Genomic DNA, 12,700 nt, shown 5'->3' on the forward strand with positions numbered 1-12,700 from the left:
TGAGCAGAGGGGGAAATCTCACAGACAGGGCTATTACATCAAACTTTTATACTTTGTCTGATAATATTTTCAATCTAATAGCCCAGGGGTTCATCCTGTGAAAATGACTGATATTTAGCTTCTCCTTAGGCCCAATGTGGATTTTAACACTCAGCCATTTTGTCCAACATAAGTATTCAAAGCATCCCTGAACAGCACATATACAATTAGCTGATGCCACAAAGCTCAAATTAAACTAAGTGAATTACAGGCTATTAGCCATGGAGGAAGGACCCCTGGAGATAACCTAGTACATCTTACAGATGAGGAAACTGAGTCCAGGGAAACTGCATGGCAGCTCTGGCTAACACAGTCGGTAAATAACAGGCAGAGGGCAGGACAGGTCAATGTCCTCTCCATCACGATTCACCAATGTTCATACTCAATTTCCTTCCTGCTAAAAAACCACCTTATTGTCTCTGTAATGACAGTAAGTGCCACCGTCCCCTAAAGCTAGCCCTCAAAGCCCATGGTGATTTGCACCTATTGATACATAGCGATTAATTCGCTTTTTTCCCATTTGATGTCCACGGAGGTCATTTAAACTTTGACTCTATAAGACTGAAGGCAAAGGAAGCAAAGTCTGTTTTAGTCACAAACCTACTAAATCCCACGTGAAGACGTGTGTAAAGCTAAACGCACCGAATTTCGAAGACTTTAATATAAAGGAGCCTGTAAACGCGAACGAGACCGTCAGCCAAAATCCCTTGAGCGCCTGGAGAGAATGAGAAGGTTGGGGGCGGAGGAGGGAGAAGTTGAGGATTCACCGAACCCTTCCATCACCTGTCTGTGAGGGGAGTTATGACGAGCCTGTCCGTGCAGCCTACAAACTCATTCTGGTATGTGAACGGCACATCTGTGATGTGAATCATCATCTTGTCGGAATCTTCGTTAAAATAAAATCTGCACTGTTTCAGCCACTCAAAGTCTGCAGGGCTCTTGATTTGCATGTGACGCTGAAATGCAAAAGGTATGTGTTAAAACTGAGATGAGAACCGCTCATTAACTACACGCATTAGCATTCAGGTAGATCATAACGTGAAGTTAATGGAACGCAAAGAGAGCCCAACTACTTGGGAGATGTCAGCTACATCACCATCCAACCCATTCATTTATTGATCAGCAAAAAAAGATACTTTCAACGATATGAGAAAAGGAGAAGTCAAGAGAAACTAATTGTGGCCCTCAATTTAAATAACGTGATCTATTTTAAGAGGAAGGTATTCATTTCTTAAATTTCACCCTTAAATGTCCAATACCACAGTCCTAACCATGAAATACAACCTATGAAAAAACACATTTGGCTTACAAAGATACAGCTAAACAATCTCCTTAGGAAAAAAAGTCATCTCTTATGATTATGATAAAGTACATTCTTGGGTTTTTTTTTTTAATCCGTTAATTACCCTTCCTAGGATTTGCAGGGGGCCAAAATTTCTAACATCTAAATGGCAGGTTATTGCCCAGCAATGCTTTTTTCTGAATATTTTTAACCAAAATTTTAAGCCACTTTAATCATTTTTCTTTGACAAATAAGAAATCTAAAACTACCTACCCTGAGCCCTCTATTTCTCATTGAGGCAAACAGTGTGCTTAACGATTAAGAGAGGAGATTAGCACATAACAGCTTGAATGCATTGCCTTTATTTCCATTACATCAGAACCAATCTTTCATAATCTTTTTTAAATAACAGGGTGAGACATGATCCAGAAAATTATTATGAAAATAAGAGCTTCATGCCTGTTATTTAATGTTGTATTTTATAGTAGAGGACAAATATCATTTCTTTTCCCATTTTCTATAGCTACGAAACTCTCTTTTCCATCCCTGTTCTTTCTTTAAAGGTAAAATCCGCATGTCTCCTGAATGTCAGAAACTATATTAGGAAAGACCATTTGCAATCAATGACATAAAATGTAGCATAACTTGTTAAAGCTGTGATTTATGAAGAGCCTTAAAGGAACTACTAAGCAGTTCTACTAGCAATATCACTTATTATTTCTATAGCAAGAAACTGGTCATCTTCAATCTAATAATCAAAAGGAGCACAAGACAAATAAAAGCTTTTCAGGATGCTACATGACATTTCAGCATTAAAAATGATCACATAAAGAATTTTAAAATGAAGTCTAATTGCCTCCATAACACCTTAGCCGAGATCATTGGAAAAGAGCTGAAATTTCAGCTAAAGACTGAAAAGAAAGTCTGACAAACAATCTCTCATCATGAAGATGCTTCTTTGCCTGAATTTTACCTTTTCTTTGAATTCATTCAAACTATTCCCAGTGGGTAAACAAAGAGAGTTTCTAGTATTTGCTTTTCTGTATATGCCACAGCATTTGTAAAGCATTTACCAGGTCATCAAAGATATCTCTTTGGTGCACATGAATAGTAATCAAAGTCTCATATTTAACTCGTTCCACGGAACTCAGATCCTTGGTTGTCATGTCTATCAATGTGTTCAGTAGCTCCAGGAAAGACTGATTGGTTTTCTGCATGATTTTTTTATCAGACTTGGCATTTCTAAGAGCCTCTTCTGAATCCCGTGTCCATATCATTTGAATTCCTAATAATCCAACCTTATGGAAATAAAAAAGGCTTTATGAGTGCGTATGGCATATGGATATATTGAAATAGAAATCACAATATAGTAAACAGCTGTGATTATTATGCAAATGTCAGGCCACCCTTGATTACATCAACTTGATGCGTTGTTTCAAAACCTATGGAGACTCTATTCATATTGTTTACCTGACAATTAAGTACATACAGCCTCATGACATGTCTACAGATCTTTTCTTCTCATTCTAAGTCGTATTTCTCCCTAGATAGATTTTAAGTTACTGGTACGGAAAGAATACGTCTTAAACCTACTTTCCCCAAACTAACACTATGTGTCTACACATAGTAGACACAAAATCTCTATTGATCACATGACTAAGAAAACATCATTTTCTGTATTTTATTGCTGAAACATATTTCTCATTTTTCTGGTAAAACACACCCAGTACCTTTTATGATTTATGTACTGAAGAGATTCAGTAGGAAAAAAATATTTTAAGTTAAAGAAAACATATCAAATATCTCAGCACAAATATATGTATATTTATAAATATATATGTATAGATACAGATACATAACACCAAATAATCTGTAGTTGAAATCTTTAAGCTTATCTATATTTAACAAATCCTAATGAAAATCTTAATATTGGTCTAGAGTTAAACTATAGGCAGTTGTGTAGTTTACAATAGACAATATCTGAGATCTAAAATGACTATTCTATAAAAAAATACTTTCCAATTTCAATACACTGACCTGAGCAGGGAAGGAAGAAAGAAATTCAATCAGTTGGAAACCTGTTTCTTGAATATTTGCAGCTGCCTGGCGAATCACAAGATGTAATGAGGCCCGAGATTCCTCCAAGAGAGAATTAAGCCAAACTTCCACATTGCCCTCTGCCATCACGGGTTTATCCAATTCAATCGTCTCACCCTCTCGAGAGGAAACTGACAGAATGCGATCATAGATCTGTGTTAGAAGCCCAAAAAGAAGCTATATTTACACAAAGAATGAATTCCTCCATTGCCCTCTTGTCAACGTTATCCTTCCTGTAGAAAGTTAAGCCACATTTTATAAAATAAAAGGCAAAGTATGATACAAAATCAATTCCAAAACAATTTTTTAAAAAGCTATCCGTGAAATCGAAAAGGGAATACTAAATCAATTTCGAATAGTCTATATCGGAGAGGGGAAAACTTGTTTTCTAAGAGAAATGTTCAATACAAATGTGATAATCAAAAAAAACCTCTAAAGTTTCCCAAGATGAAATAGGACTCTCTAAGAACCTGTCATCCACACCACGAGATTATCAAGTTGACATTAGCAATGACCTGGTCAAAATGATCAATGCAAACATCTCACAAGGCAATTCCAATTCTATACTAAACATTGTGCTCTTTACAGGAGCTGTTGGTTGCGCATAATATATTCTAATGCAAACCCAGCTCCCAGTCTGGTCATCTCACTTCAATTTCCATGCAGTATGGCATAATGAGAATATGTGGAGTATTTGGAATTCTAAAATACGGTTCAAATGGTGCTGTGCTATTCACTGACCTTCCAAGGTTGGAAGACACATCTCGGAGACTAAATTTCTTGCTTCTATTTAGTCATTAAAAATCATGCCTGTCCTAGTTCCCAACTCACCTTACAGGACACTCATGCCAGTTATGCAAAATACAGTTGGCCCTCCATATCCACGGTTTCTGAATCCACAAACTCAACCAACCTCTGATCAATATTTGAAAAAAAAAATTCCAGAAAGTTCCAAAAAGCAAAAGTTGAATTTGCCACATGCTGGCAACTATTTACGTAACCTTTACATTGTATTGTATTATAAGTAATCTAGAAACCATGTGTAGGTATATCCAAATATTACAGTATTTTATGTGAGACTTAAGCCTCCACAGATTTTGGTATCTGCTGGGGTCCTGGAACCAATCCTCCCCACAGACACCAAGGAACAACTGTGATGCAAACTATAAAGTAAATGCAAATGTTTGTTGTTGTTTTGTTCTCTAGTAAGTGGAACATTGTTCCCTTGGGCCCAGATTTAGTCTGTATTAATGAAATCCTCCTTAGTTGTCCACAGAAGTGATCTACCAAGAAGCTAATGAGCCTTAAGTTTCAGGGTCCCTCACTTGCACAGACCCTTCTAGGTCCTGAATATAAGTTTGTATTTATAATTTTATAAGATTTAGGACCCACAAAACCAGGATCTGCCCCTGGCTGTAGAAACCTTATGGTAGGAACAGCAACAAGAAAAAAAAAAAATCAATGCTATTTGTTTTTAAGAAGTAATTGCTAGGAACAGAGGCTGAAAATGAGGAAGCTTCAATTATCTTCAATGTACAATCAAACAATGAGAAGCTTCACTCTAGGACCATGAAGTCCTGGTGCTAAAGCAGAAGCATTTGAGGAAAACATCAAGAAGAACTTCCTCGGTAATTCAATGCCCTCTTTCAACCCATGCATCCAGTAGATCTAAAAGAAAGATCAATTTTTAAACCATTCAATCCATACGGTCTCCTCTTTCTCTCCACCCACCCGCTTTGTTGTAGCAACTCGGCCTGACTTTGCAATCACTTTCGAAGCTGGTTTCCTTGCCCCCTTCCATTCTGCCTCCTACTCTGAGCCAGAGGCTCTTTCTGAAACACACATCAGGTCACTGCTCTGCTGAAAACCTCCCACACCTTTTGTCACGTTCATGATGAAGTACGTTCCATAGTGTGATGCACTTGACCTTCTGGAATATGGTCCATGCCTCCTTCTCCCTCTTTTCCCTTTGCTCATCACCCCATGTTGTGGGTTAAACTGTCTCCTCCAAAAATATATATTGAAGCCCCAACCCCTAGTACCTGTGAGTGGGACCTGATTTGGAAATGGGATGTTTGAAGGGGCAGTCAAGTTAAGATGAGGTCATCTTGGATGTTGGTGGACCCGAATCCAATGACCTTAGAAGAAGAAGGAAATTTAGACACAGACACACAAGGAGAATGTCAAGTGAAGACAAAGGTGGAGGTCAAATTGATGTGTCTGCAAGACAAGGAAAACAAAGGATTGCTGACCACCACTGGGAACTAGGAGACAGGCACTAAACAGACTCTCCTGCAGAGCCTCCGGTCGGAACCAACCCTGCCAACACCTTAGTCAGGATGTCTAGCCTCCGGAACTGTGAGAGAATAATTTTCTGTTGTTTTAATCCATGGAAGCCCTAGGAAAGTAATACACTCCTTCACATACCCACACTTCTGACATCCTAGACCACCCACACCTCCGGGCCATTGCACTTGCCCTTCCTCTGGCCAGACTGTGCGTCCCTTCCCCACTTGCCTGGTTATGTTCCACTCACCTTCAAAAAATCAGTTCAAACACCACATTGTCCTTCAGGAAGCTTTCTCTTACACCCCTTACACCCAGGTTAGGGCTCCCTGGTGGGCATTTCCATGCTCCTTGTGCATCACACAAACACAGCAAGTCAAAAATATCGATGGTTTAATTGCCAAATTTCTCTTGAATGTTGTACTGCATAAAAACAACTGCAGTATGGATTGCGATATATTCTTCCTTGGAACCCCAGGACTGGCATCATGCCTGGCACACAGCGAGGGGCTTGAACTTAACTGACTGGCTTTTAATGACCTCCAATAGACTAGCTCTACCACTGCACAAGCTGCACTCTGTAGACCCCACCAGAGCACGAGAACCCTGAGGATGGTATATTCCCATTGTTAAGCACAACATCTAGTGCGTGGTATTTGCTCAACAGATGCAAGTTGCATGCTGGGATGAATAAATAAATGATACTAAGGTTTGTATGAAACACCATAAGGGAGCTGAATATGTTATCCAATTGGAAGGGTCACTTTTTTAGGGAGTTTGCGGTAAAGGGGTAGATTAGACAATATCTTCTGGCAGCTAGGCAAATGTATAGTCTTCCTCATGTTGGATAACTTCTTTTGGGTCCCATACAACTCCATGATTCTAGAAATTGGTGGGAGTGTTTAAAAAAAAAAAGGAAAGAAAAGGTTTTCAATGGAGTATGATGAAAAACATGGAGGACCATCATGCCAAAAACATCTGAAGCCTGATTAAAACAAGTCACTGTGGAATTCTGTTCAGTCAAGGCACTATTTGATGAGCAATTTGTTCCTTTGTTTTGTTGAATTTCTAAACAGTTAACTTGGCATGTGAAGCTATGAATGCTACATACGAAGCATTCCTAATCACATTTAAACTATCTGTTATTCAAATCTACACTTTGGATATTAAGAAGTCACATAGTTCTGAAGGCAAATTGGGCCCAAAAGTATCTTTTTAGTCACCGGGTGATATTTAATGGACAGGGAAGTAACTCTTTGTAAACACTATTGGAGAGCAATTCAATAAAGACAGTTGAGATTCTAAGATACGTAAATTGCTGGCCAGCAATTAGAATTAGGCAAACCTTTTCGTGGAACTTGACCGTTTTGATGTTGTCAAACACACTCAGCAAATGGGCTTGTATAGCGTGTGCGTCTGATGCCTGCCCCAGAATCTCCAGAAGAGCGGGGTCCGAGATGAAGAAGAACCGAGGAAAGCAAAGCCGTTTTTTCTCCAAGTACCTAAGTGGGGAGGAAAAGATAAACTTCATAAGCACACAAAACAGGTCTTTCTAGGAATAAATTAATCTGGATGGGAAAAAGGGAAAAGACTTTGAGAGAATCTAGTTTTCCCCACACTGTTCAATGTTTTTGTTTTGTTTTGTGTTTTTGTTGTTTTTTTTTTTTTTTCATTACTAATTTTGCCAAGTGGGAGTCCATATTCTGATTGGGAGACTATTTTTTTCCAGAATTAATAGAATTTCCTCATTTTTCACAAGTATAATGTATACATTTGACTTAACCTGGAAATATTTGTACTTTCTTTGTAGAAGACAGGAAGATTTACACACAGGGAGTCTTTTGGTTTTGTGTTTGTTTTATTTTATTTGCAAGCACAGTGCTATGTCAGCTAAAGGCTGACAATTCCAATTCTTAGGATTGTATCTTAAAAGAATCCAATGAATCTATCACTGAAGCAGAAACAAAATCCAGCTCCATGGAAGGAAGGGTCTTGACACTGTTCTCTGCCTCGAGGAGTTACAAAAACCCAGTGAATGTTTGTTCTACCTGTCATCACCCTACTTTTGCTGCACTTTTGTTTCCCTATTTAACATATTTCTACTTAGTGATTTTATCGTGATTAGCCAAAGGGCAAGAAAATTATTTGTTACTCTTGGAGTTCCTCCAGCCTCCATCTATGTAAGTGTGGGTGTGGGTGTGGGTGTGTCAGTGTATATTGCTAGGTATTAGATTAGGCTCTCATTTTTGTATAATCTTGGCTGCTTGTGTACACTACACACTGTTCATATTGTTCTTCATTGAGTATAATGAAATATTTTGCTTCTTCAGATGTTTATCCAAGAAGGAGATCAGAAAAACAGGTATATTAATTTTAAAAACAAGGACTGTTTGAGAATATTTACAAGCTCTTGTCCCAGTGGCGGAAGAAGCCATAAAGCCTATAATTTAAACATCAGAGACAATCTAGTAACTGCTTGGAGAGACGATAAGCCTCCAAACTATCAGTTTTATCTATGCCACCACGTTAGACATGAATTGAGTCTAAGCAAAAGAACACCCATTTGGCTAATCCTGTCTCGTGTCTCTGGTCCCTTTCATCTCTAGGATGCTTGGAGTGAACTTACCCAGTAAGGGATTTCTGGCAGATTTCCAACTGGTCCAGCAAGTGTGGCAACAGCTGCCCCATGGTCTCATCTCCAACACAACACTGAACCACACTGGGCATCTCATGTGCCCGACTCATGATCTTCACCCAGGATTTATCTATGTTGGAAAAGCGCTTGGCCTCCTATGAGCACAAGGTAACAAAGCACACTTGGACACGTCTGTGATCCCAAGGACAGAGTGTCTCACATACCTCCCGCTGAGGTCAGACTTGTAACCGTTCTGGATACCCTGTGCATACATGAAATATCACACATGTTCTATTTCAATTTTCCTTGGGTCTTTTGCACCAGAGCACCCCCTTTCTTAAATAAGAATCTTTAGCTCAACCCTGGGACCTACATTGTTAACTAAAAGCAGGAAGCAGGTATAAAAATAATAACACAAATTGGGAGACTGGGATTGACATATACACCCTACGACATATAATACATAACTAATAAGAACCTACTGTATAGCACAGGGAATTCTACTCAGTACCCTGTAATGGCCTATATGGGAAAAGAATCTAAAAACAGAGTGGATATATGTATACATATAATTGATTGACTTTGCTGTACACCTGAAACTAACATAACATTGTAAATCAACTACAGTCCAATAAATATTAAAAATAATAATAATAATACAACACAAGATAATTTAGGAGACAAGCACCCTCCCAACTGTTTTCAATTACCTCCAAATTAAGTGAATCTTATGTTTTTCAAGTTTTCTACACTGAGCATTATTTGTGTATTTAGAAAACAAACATTTAAAAATAAGATACAGGGCTTCCCTGGTGGCGCAGTGGTTGAGAGTCCACCTGCCGATGCAGGGGACGCGGGTTCGTGCCCCGGTCTGGGAAGATCCCACATGCCGCGGAGCGGCTGGGCCTGTGAGCCATGGCCGCTGAGCCTATGCGTCCGGAGCCTGTGCTCCGCAACGGGAGAGGCCACAACAGTGAGAGGCCCGTGTACCGCAAAAAAAAATAAAAATAAGATACAAAATTAATTATAGTGTGACCCTAATATTCTGAAATTTTTTAAATAGATTTTTGAGGAAAAATGGAAAATGTGCAGATTAATTTGAGAGAGTAGGAATAATTGTGATTTTCTTCCTTAAAACTTTCTATATTTTACCAATGAGCACATACTATCAAGTATGAGAGCAAGAAACTCCACCTAACTCCTTCAATATTGTATGTGAAAGTTTCCATTAAGTCCAATTTGAGACTCTTCACCCATCAAGAGGAAAAACACGCCCAAATATAAAAGAAAAATAAATACCTAAAATTATAATGTATGGATACATTTCACTGGTAGCCAAAAAATAAATCAGCTAATGGGTCTGCCCTCTATAATTACACTGAAAACTAACCAAAGAGAAAGCTAAGGAAACCTAAGTGAAAAGAACACTCAACATAATCATGCTTCTAAAACTGAAATGTATTGTTAACACGTTATAATTTAGCAAACAATTTAACGTAATTGGGTAAGAATCCTTGAGTTTTTCCTTGCCGATTTCCACTCCATTTTACAGTACTGATATAATTGGGTATATTGTAGAGTGTGGGTTATTTTAAACTGTCAGTAGTAGAGAACAAATTATCCTACCACTGTCAAGATAACCACTCTGTAATTCTACACTGTTCCAAGTTCCACCTTCAAATTATCTGAAGAAGTATATCAACTATGCAGGCATTCAGTCTTTGTTTTTTAACCCTCCATTTCCTATAAAACCTCACCATTTTGAAGCATTCTTCCTCTCATTTTCACACCCCTCTTTTCCACAATTACCCTCTCTCTCTTTGAAGAACAGCTTGACAGCAACAACCAAAAGACTGGAGAAGGGGTGGCTCAGTAGAGGTTGAAATTTATTGCATTTTTAAGGGCATTCTGAGTTATTAGCTAGTTCTCTAAGTTTAAAAGCCGAATGAAATCATAAAGAAATTTCTAAGACCTTGGGAAGCTGCTTGGCAATGTCTCCTCCTACAAAGACGGCTTCTAAGTAAATCCACAAGTTTTGCACCATCATCCAATTCTCAATGATGTCTGCTGAGTTGGAAAGGTATTGCACCCACTTTTGAATCTGGCCTTTGAATGGCATATTGTACCTAAAACGAGAAATACATTCAGAATTTGTTTTTTTAGTGTTTTGTTTTTATTGTTGTTGTTTTCAAACTAAAGAGGTTTTTTAAAAAATCCTGATTTTCACCTGTTTCTTTACAACTTTGATTACGTTGCTGGCTTTTAAAATGACGCTACCAAGTGATGCATTCATCACCATATACTGGGCATTGTTAAACTGACTTTTTCCCTTTTGACCCAGGGCATAGAGAAGTGGGAGACGTATCATCTAAGAAGCAGATCAAGCATTAGACTTGACTCCGCCCAGCTGCTGGAACAGTATCATTCTGGTCATTGTTGCTGTCGCCAAGGGAATAACATTCTCTCCACTGAGCTTCTGTGCCTATTCTGTGAAGTCTCTTGTTTTTCATGTAATGTGGAGCCATTACAGAGCCGTTGGCAGGGACAGAACAACAAATTCCGTTTTCAAATATGATACTATCTGGACTCTCTCTTTAGCCTGCCCTCTTCTGAGCCTCCTTCCAACTTCCCATCCACTCCTGTCCACCCCACTCATGTCTGTGTGTACATGTATGCATGAGGCTTTCTGCGTGTACACACATAAAGCCTGAGAGCCACTTTTCTTCCTCTCTCATAGTTAATCTATCTTCCCTTTTTCCTCGTGAGACAGAAACAGACAGTGGTCCCCCAATATCTTTTCCTCCTTCTTCTTTAGATACAGAACCCCATTTCTACCTAGACTCATAGCTGCCCAGTTAAAATACTGAAGTTCGCAGCCTCCTTTGCAGCAATGTGCAGTCCCGGGATTAAGCTCCACATCAATATTTCTCAACTCTAGCTGCACATTCTAATCATCCGATAAATATTAAAAACTACCAATACCTTAAAACAAACAACAACAACAAAAAACCCTACCAATACCTGCCTGGATCCCACCCCTAGGAACTTTGATTCGATCAGTCTGGGATGTGGCCCAGGCTTTGGGATTTTTTAAAGTTCCTTAGGTGTGTCTAGTGTGTAGCCAAGTCTGAAAACCACTCTTCCGGATGGGAAGAGAGCAGCAGCATTGGATGTAACGGGTAGAAGGAGGAGAAGGGCTCCCAAGAGCCATCAACCTTGGGACTTTTTTTACTTGAGAAAGACATACACTTCAGTCTTGTTCAAGCAATGTTGTATGTGGTGCTTCTGTTATTTGTAGACAACCCTACTCCTAAACGATTGTCCTGCCTTTTGTTGTTTTTCCTCTTCTCCTTCTTCACCCTTTCTTGATCTCTCCAGTCCAACATGATACGGGCTTGAAGTCATCTCAAATATTAGTCATATTAGTGAATAAAATTTTAATTTTCATAGTCTTAAGTGTTAAGCAGATTGCTTTAATATTCTACACATCTTTCTGGGGTTTTTTGCTTGTTTATGCTTTTCACAAGAATATAGGTCCATAGCAACAGAAATCTTTGTTTTATTCACCCTTCTAACCACAGCACCTAGAAGACCACATGGCACGTGGTAGGTATTCTGTAAATTTCTGTTGAATATGCGTTCCTCATACAACTCTGTCTGTGGGTTCAATGCCATTGGTAAGAAAAGTTTACCCATTCCTAACACAGATGATGTTTAGTTAATGTATATGTGTACTTCTTCTACCTCCATAGGGTATGTTATCTTCCATCTGTCCTTAATTCTGGTTGGGTGTGACCAGTAACCAAATTCATTAAAACTCACCAAATTCTAAGTAGTTCAGACTCAATATTACCAATAGTCTGAATCTCTAAGACCTAATTTTATATTCTATATTACTCATTTCAAACACTTACACAATTACCATATATTTGAGGAAATCCTGGTGAACAAAAAAATTATTTCAAAAAGCACCAGAGGAAGCATTGAACCAAAGAAATCTAAGTTTATGCATCTCTGGCTCGCACGTCCAAAGCATGACAGCTCTGCTGCTACCATCAAACAGAAATGTTAGTATGGTATCGGTCTGAGCTGCTTTACTTCTCTTTATGAATTAACTTCATTCTCTATCTTAATCTGTCATCTCATTAAAGTGTGTACACAACTAAGAGTTTCTAGTCCATAGGTGTTGACCAAAAGGTTTCCGAAGTAATTATTCTAAAATTCAGAATAATTTTCCTTCTGGAATCTAGAGCCTGTCGAGCTGTCAGCTGTGCAGTGAGGCCTGTCAGCAGCAAAGCTGAAATGTTCCACAAGATCCAAGTGGCTAATTACATGGTGCATGATTTTGTCCAACTGATGGT

The 12,700-nt window shown here is 38.7% G+C and overlaps 1 protein-coding gene across 1 annotated transcript in view; it reads right to left on the reverse strand.

The window, feature by feature from the left end:
• The window catches only part of DNAH5 (dynein axonemal heavy chain 5), a 202,004-nt gene that overhangs the window by 131,174 nt on the left and 58,130 nt on the right, over positions 1 to 12,700 (reverse strand). Inside the window, exons 29-34 of the mRNA XM_027125332.1 lie at positions 10,312 to 10,465; positions 8,331 to 8,494; positions 7,050 to 7,206; positions 3,359 to 3,571; positions 2,395 to 2,619; positions 823 to 995 (exon numbers count right to left, since the gene is read on the reverse strand). Coding sequence (XP_026981133.1) covers positions 823 to 995; positions 2,395 to 2,619; positions 3,359 to 3,571; positions 7,050 to 7,206; positions 8,331 to 8,494; positions 10,312 to 10,465 — 1,086 coding nt within the window. The remainder of the gene's footprint in view (positions 1 to 822; positions 996 to 2,394; positions 2,620 to 3,358; positions 3,572 to 7,049; positions 7,207 to 8,330; positions 8,495 to 10,311; positions 10,466 to 12,700) is intronic.

This window comes from Aethalodelphis obliquidens, unplaced genomic scaffold (genome assembly GCF_003676395.1).
Source record: "Aethalodelphis obliquidens isolate GAN/ISIS:26980383/991018 unplaced genomic scaffold, ASM367639v1 scaffold29, whole genome shotgun sequence".
In the NCBI taxonomy this organism is placed as follows: Eukaryota; Metazoa; Chordata; class Mammalia; order Artiodactyla; family Delphinidae; genus Aethalodelphis; species Aethalodelphis obliquidens.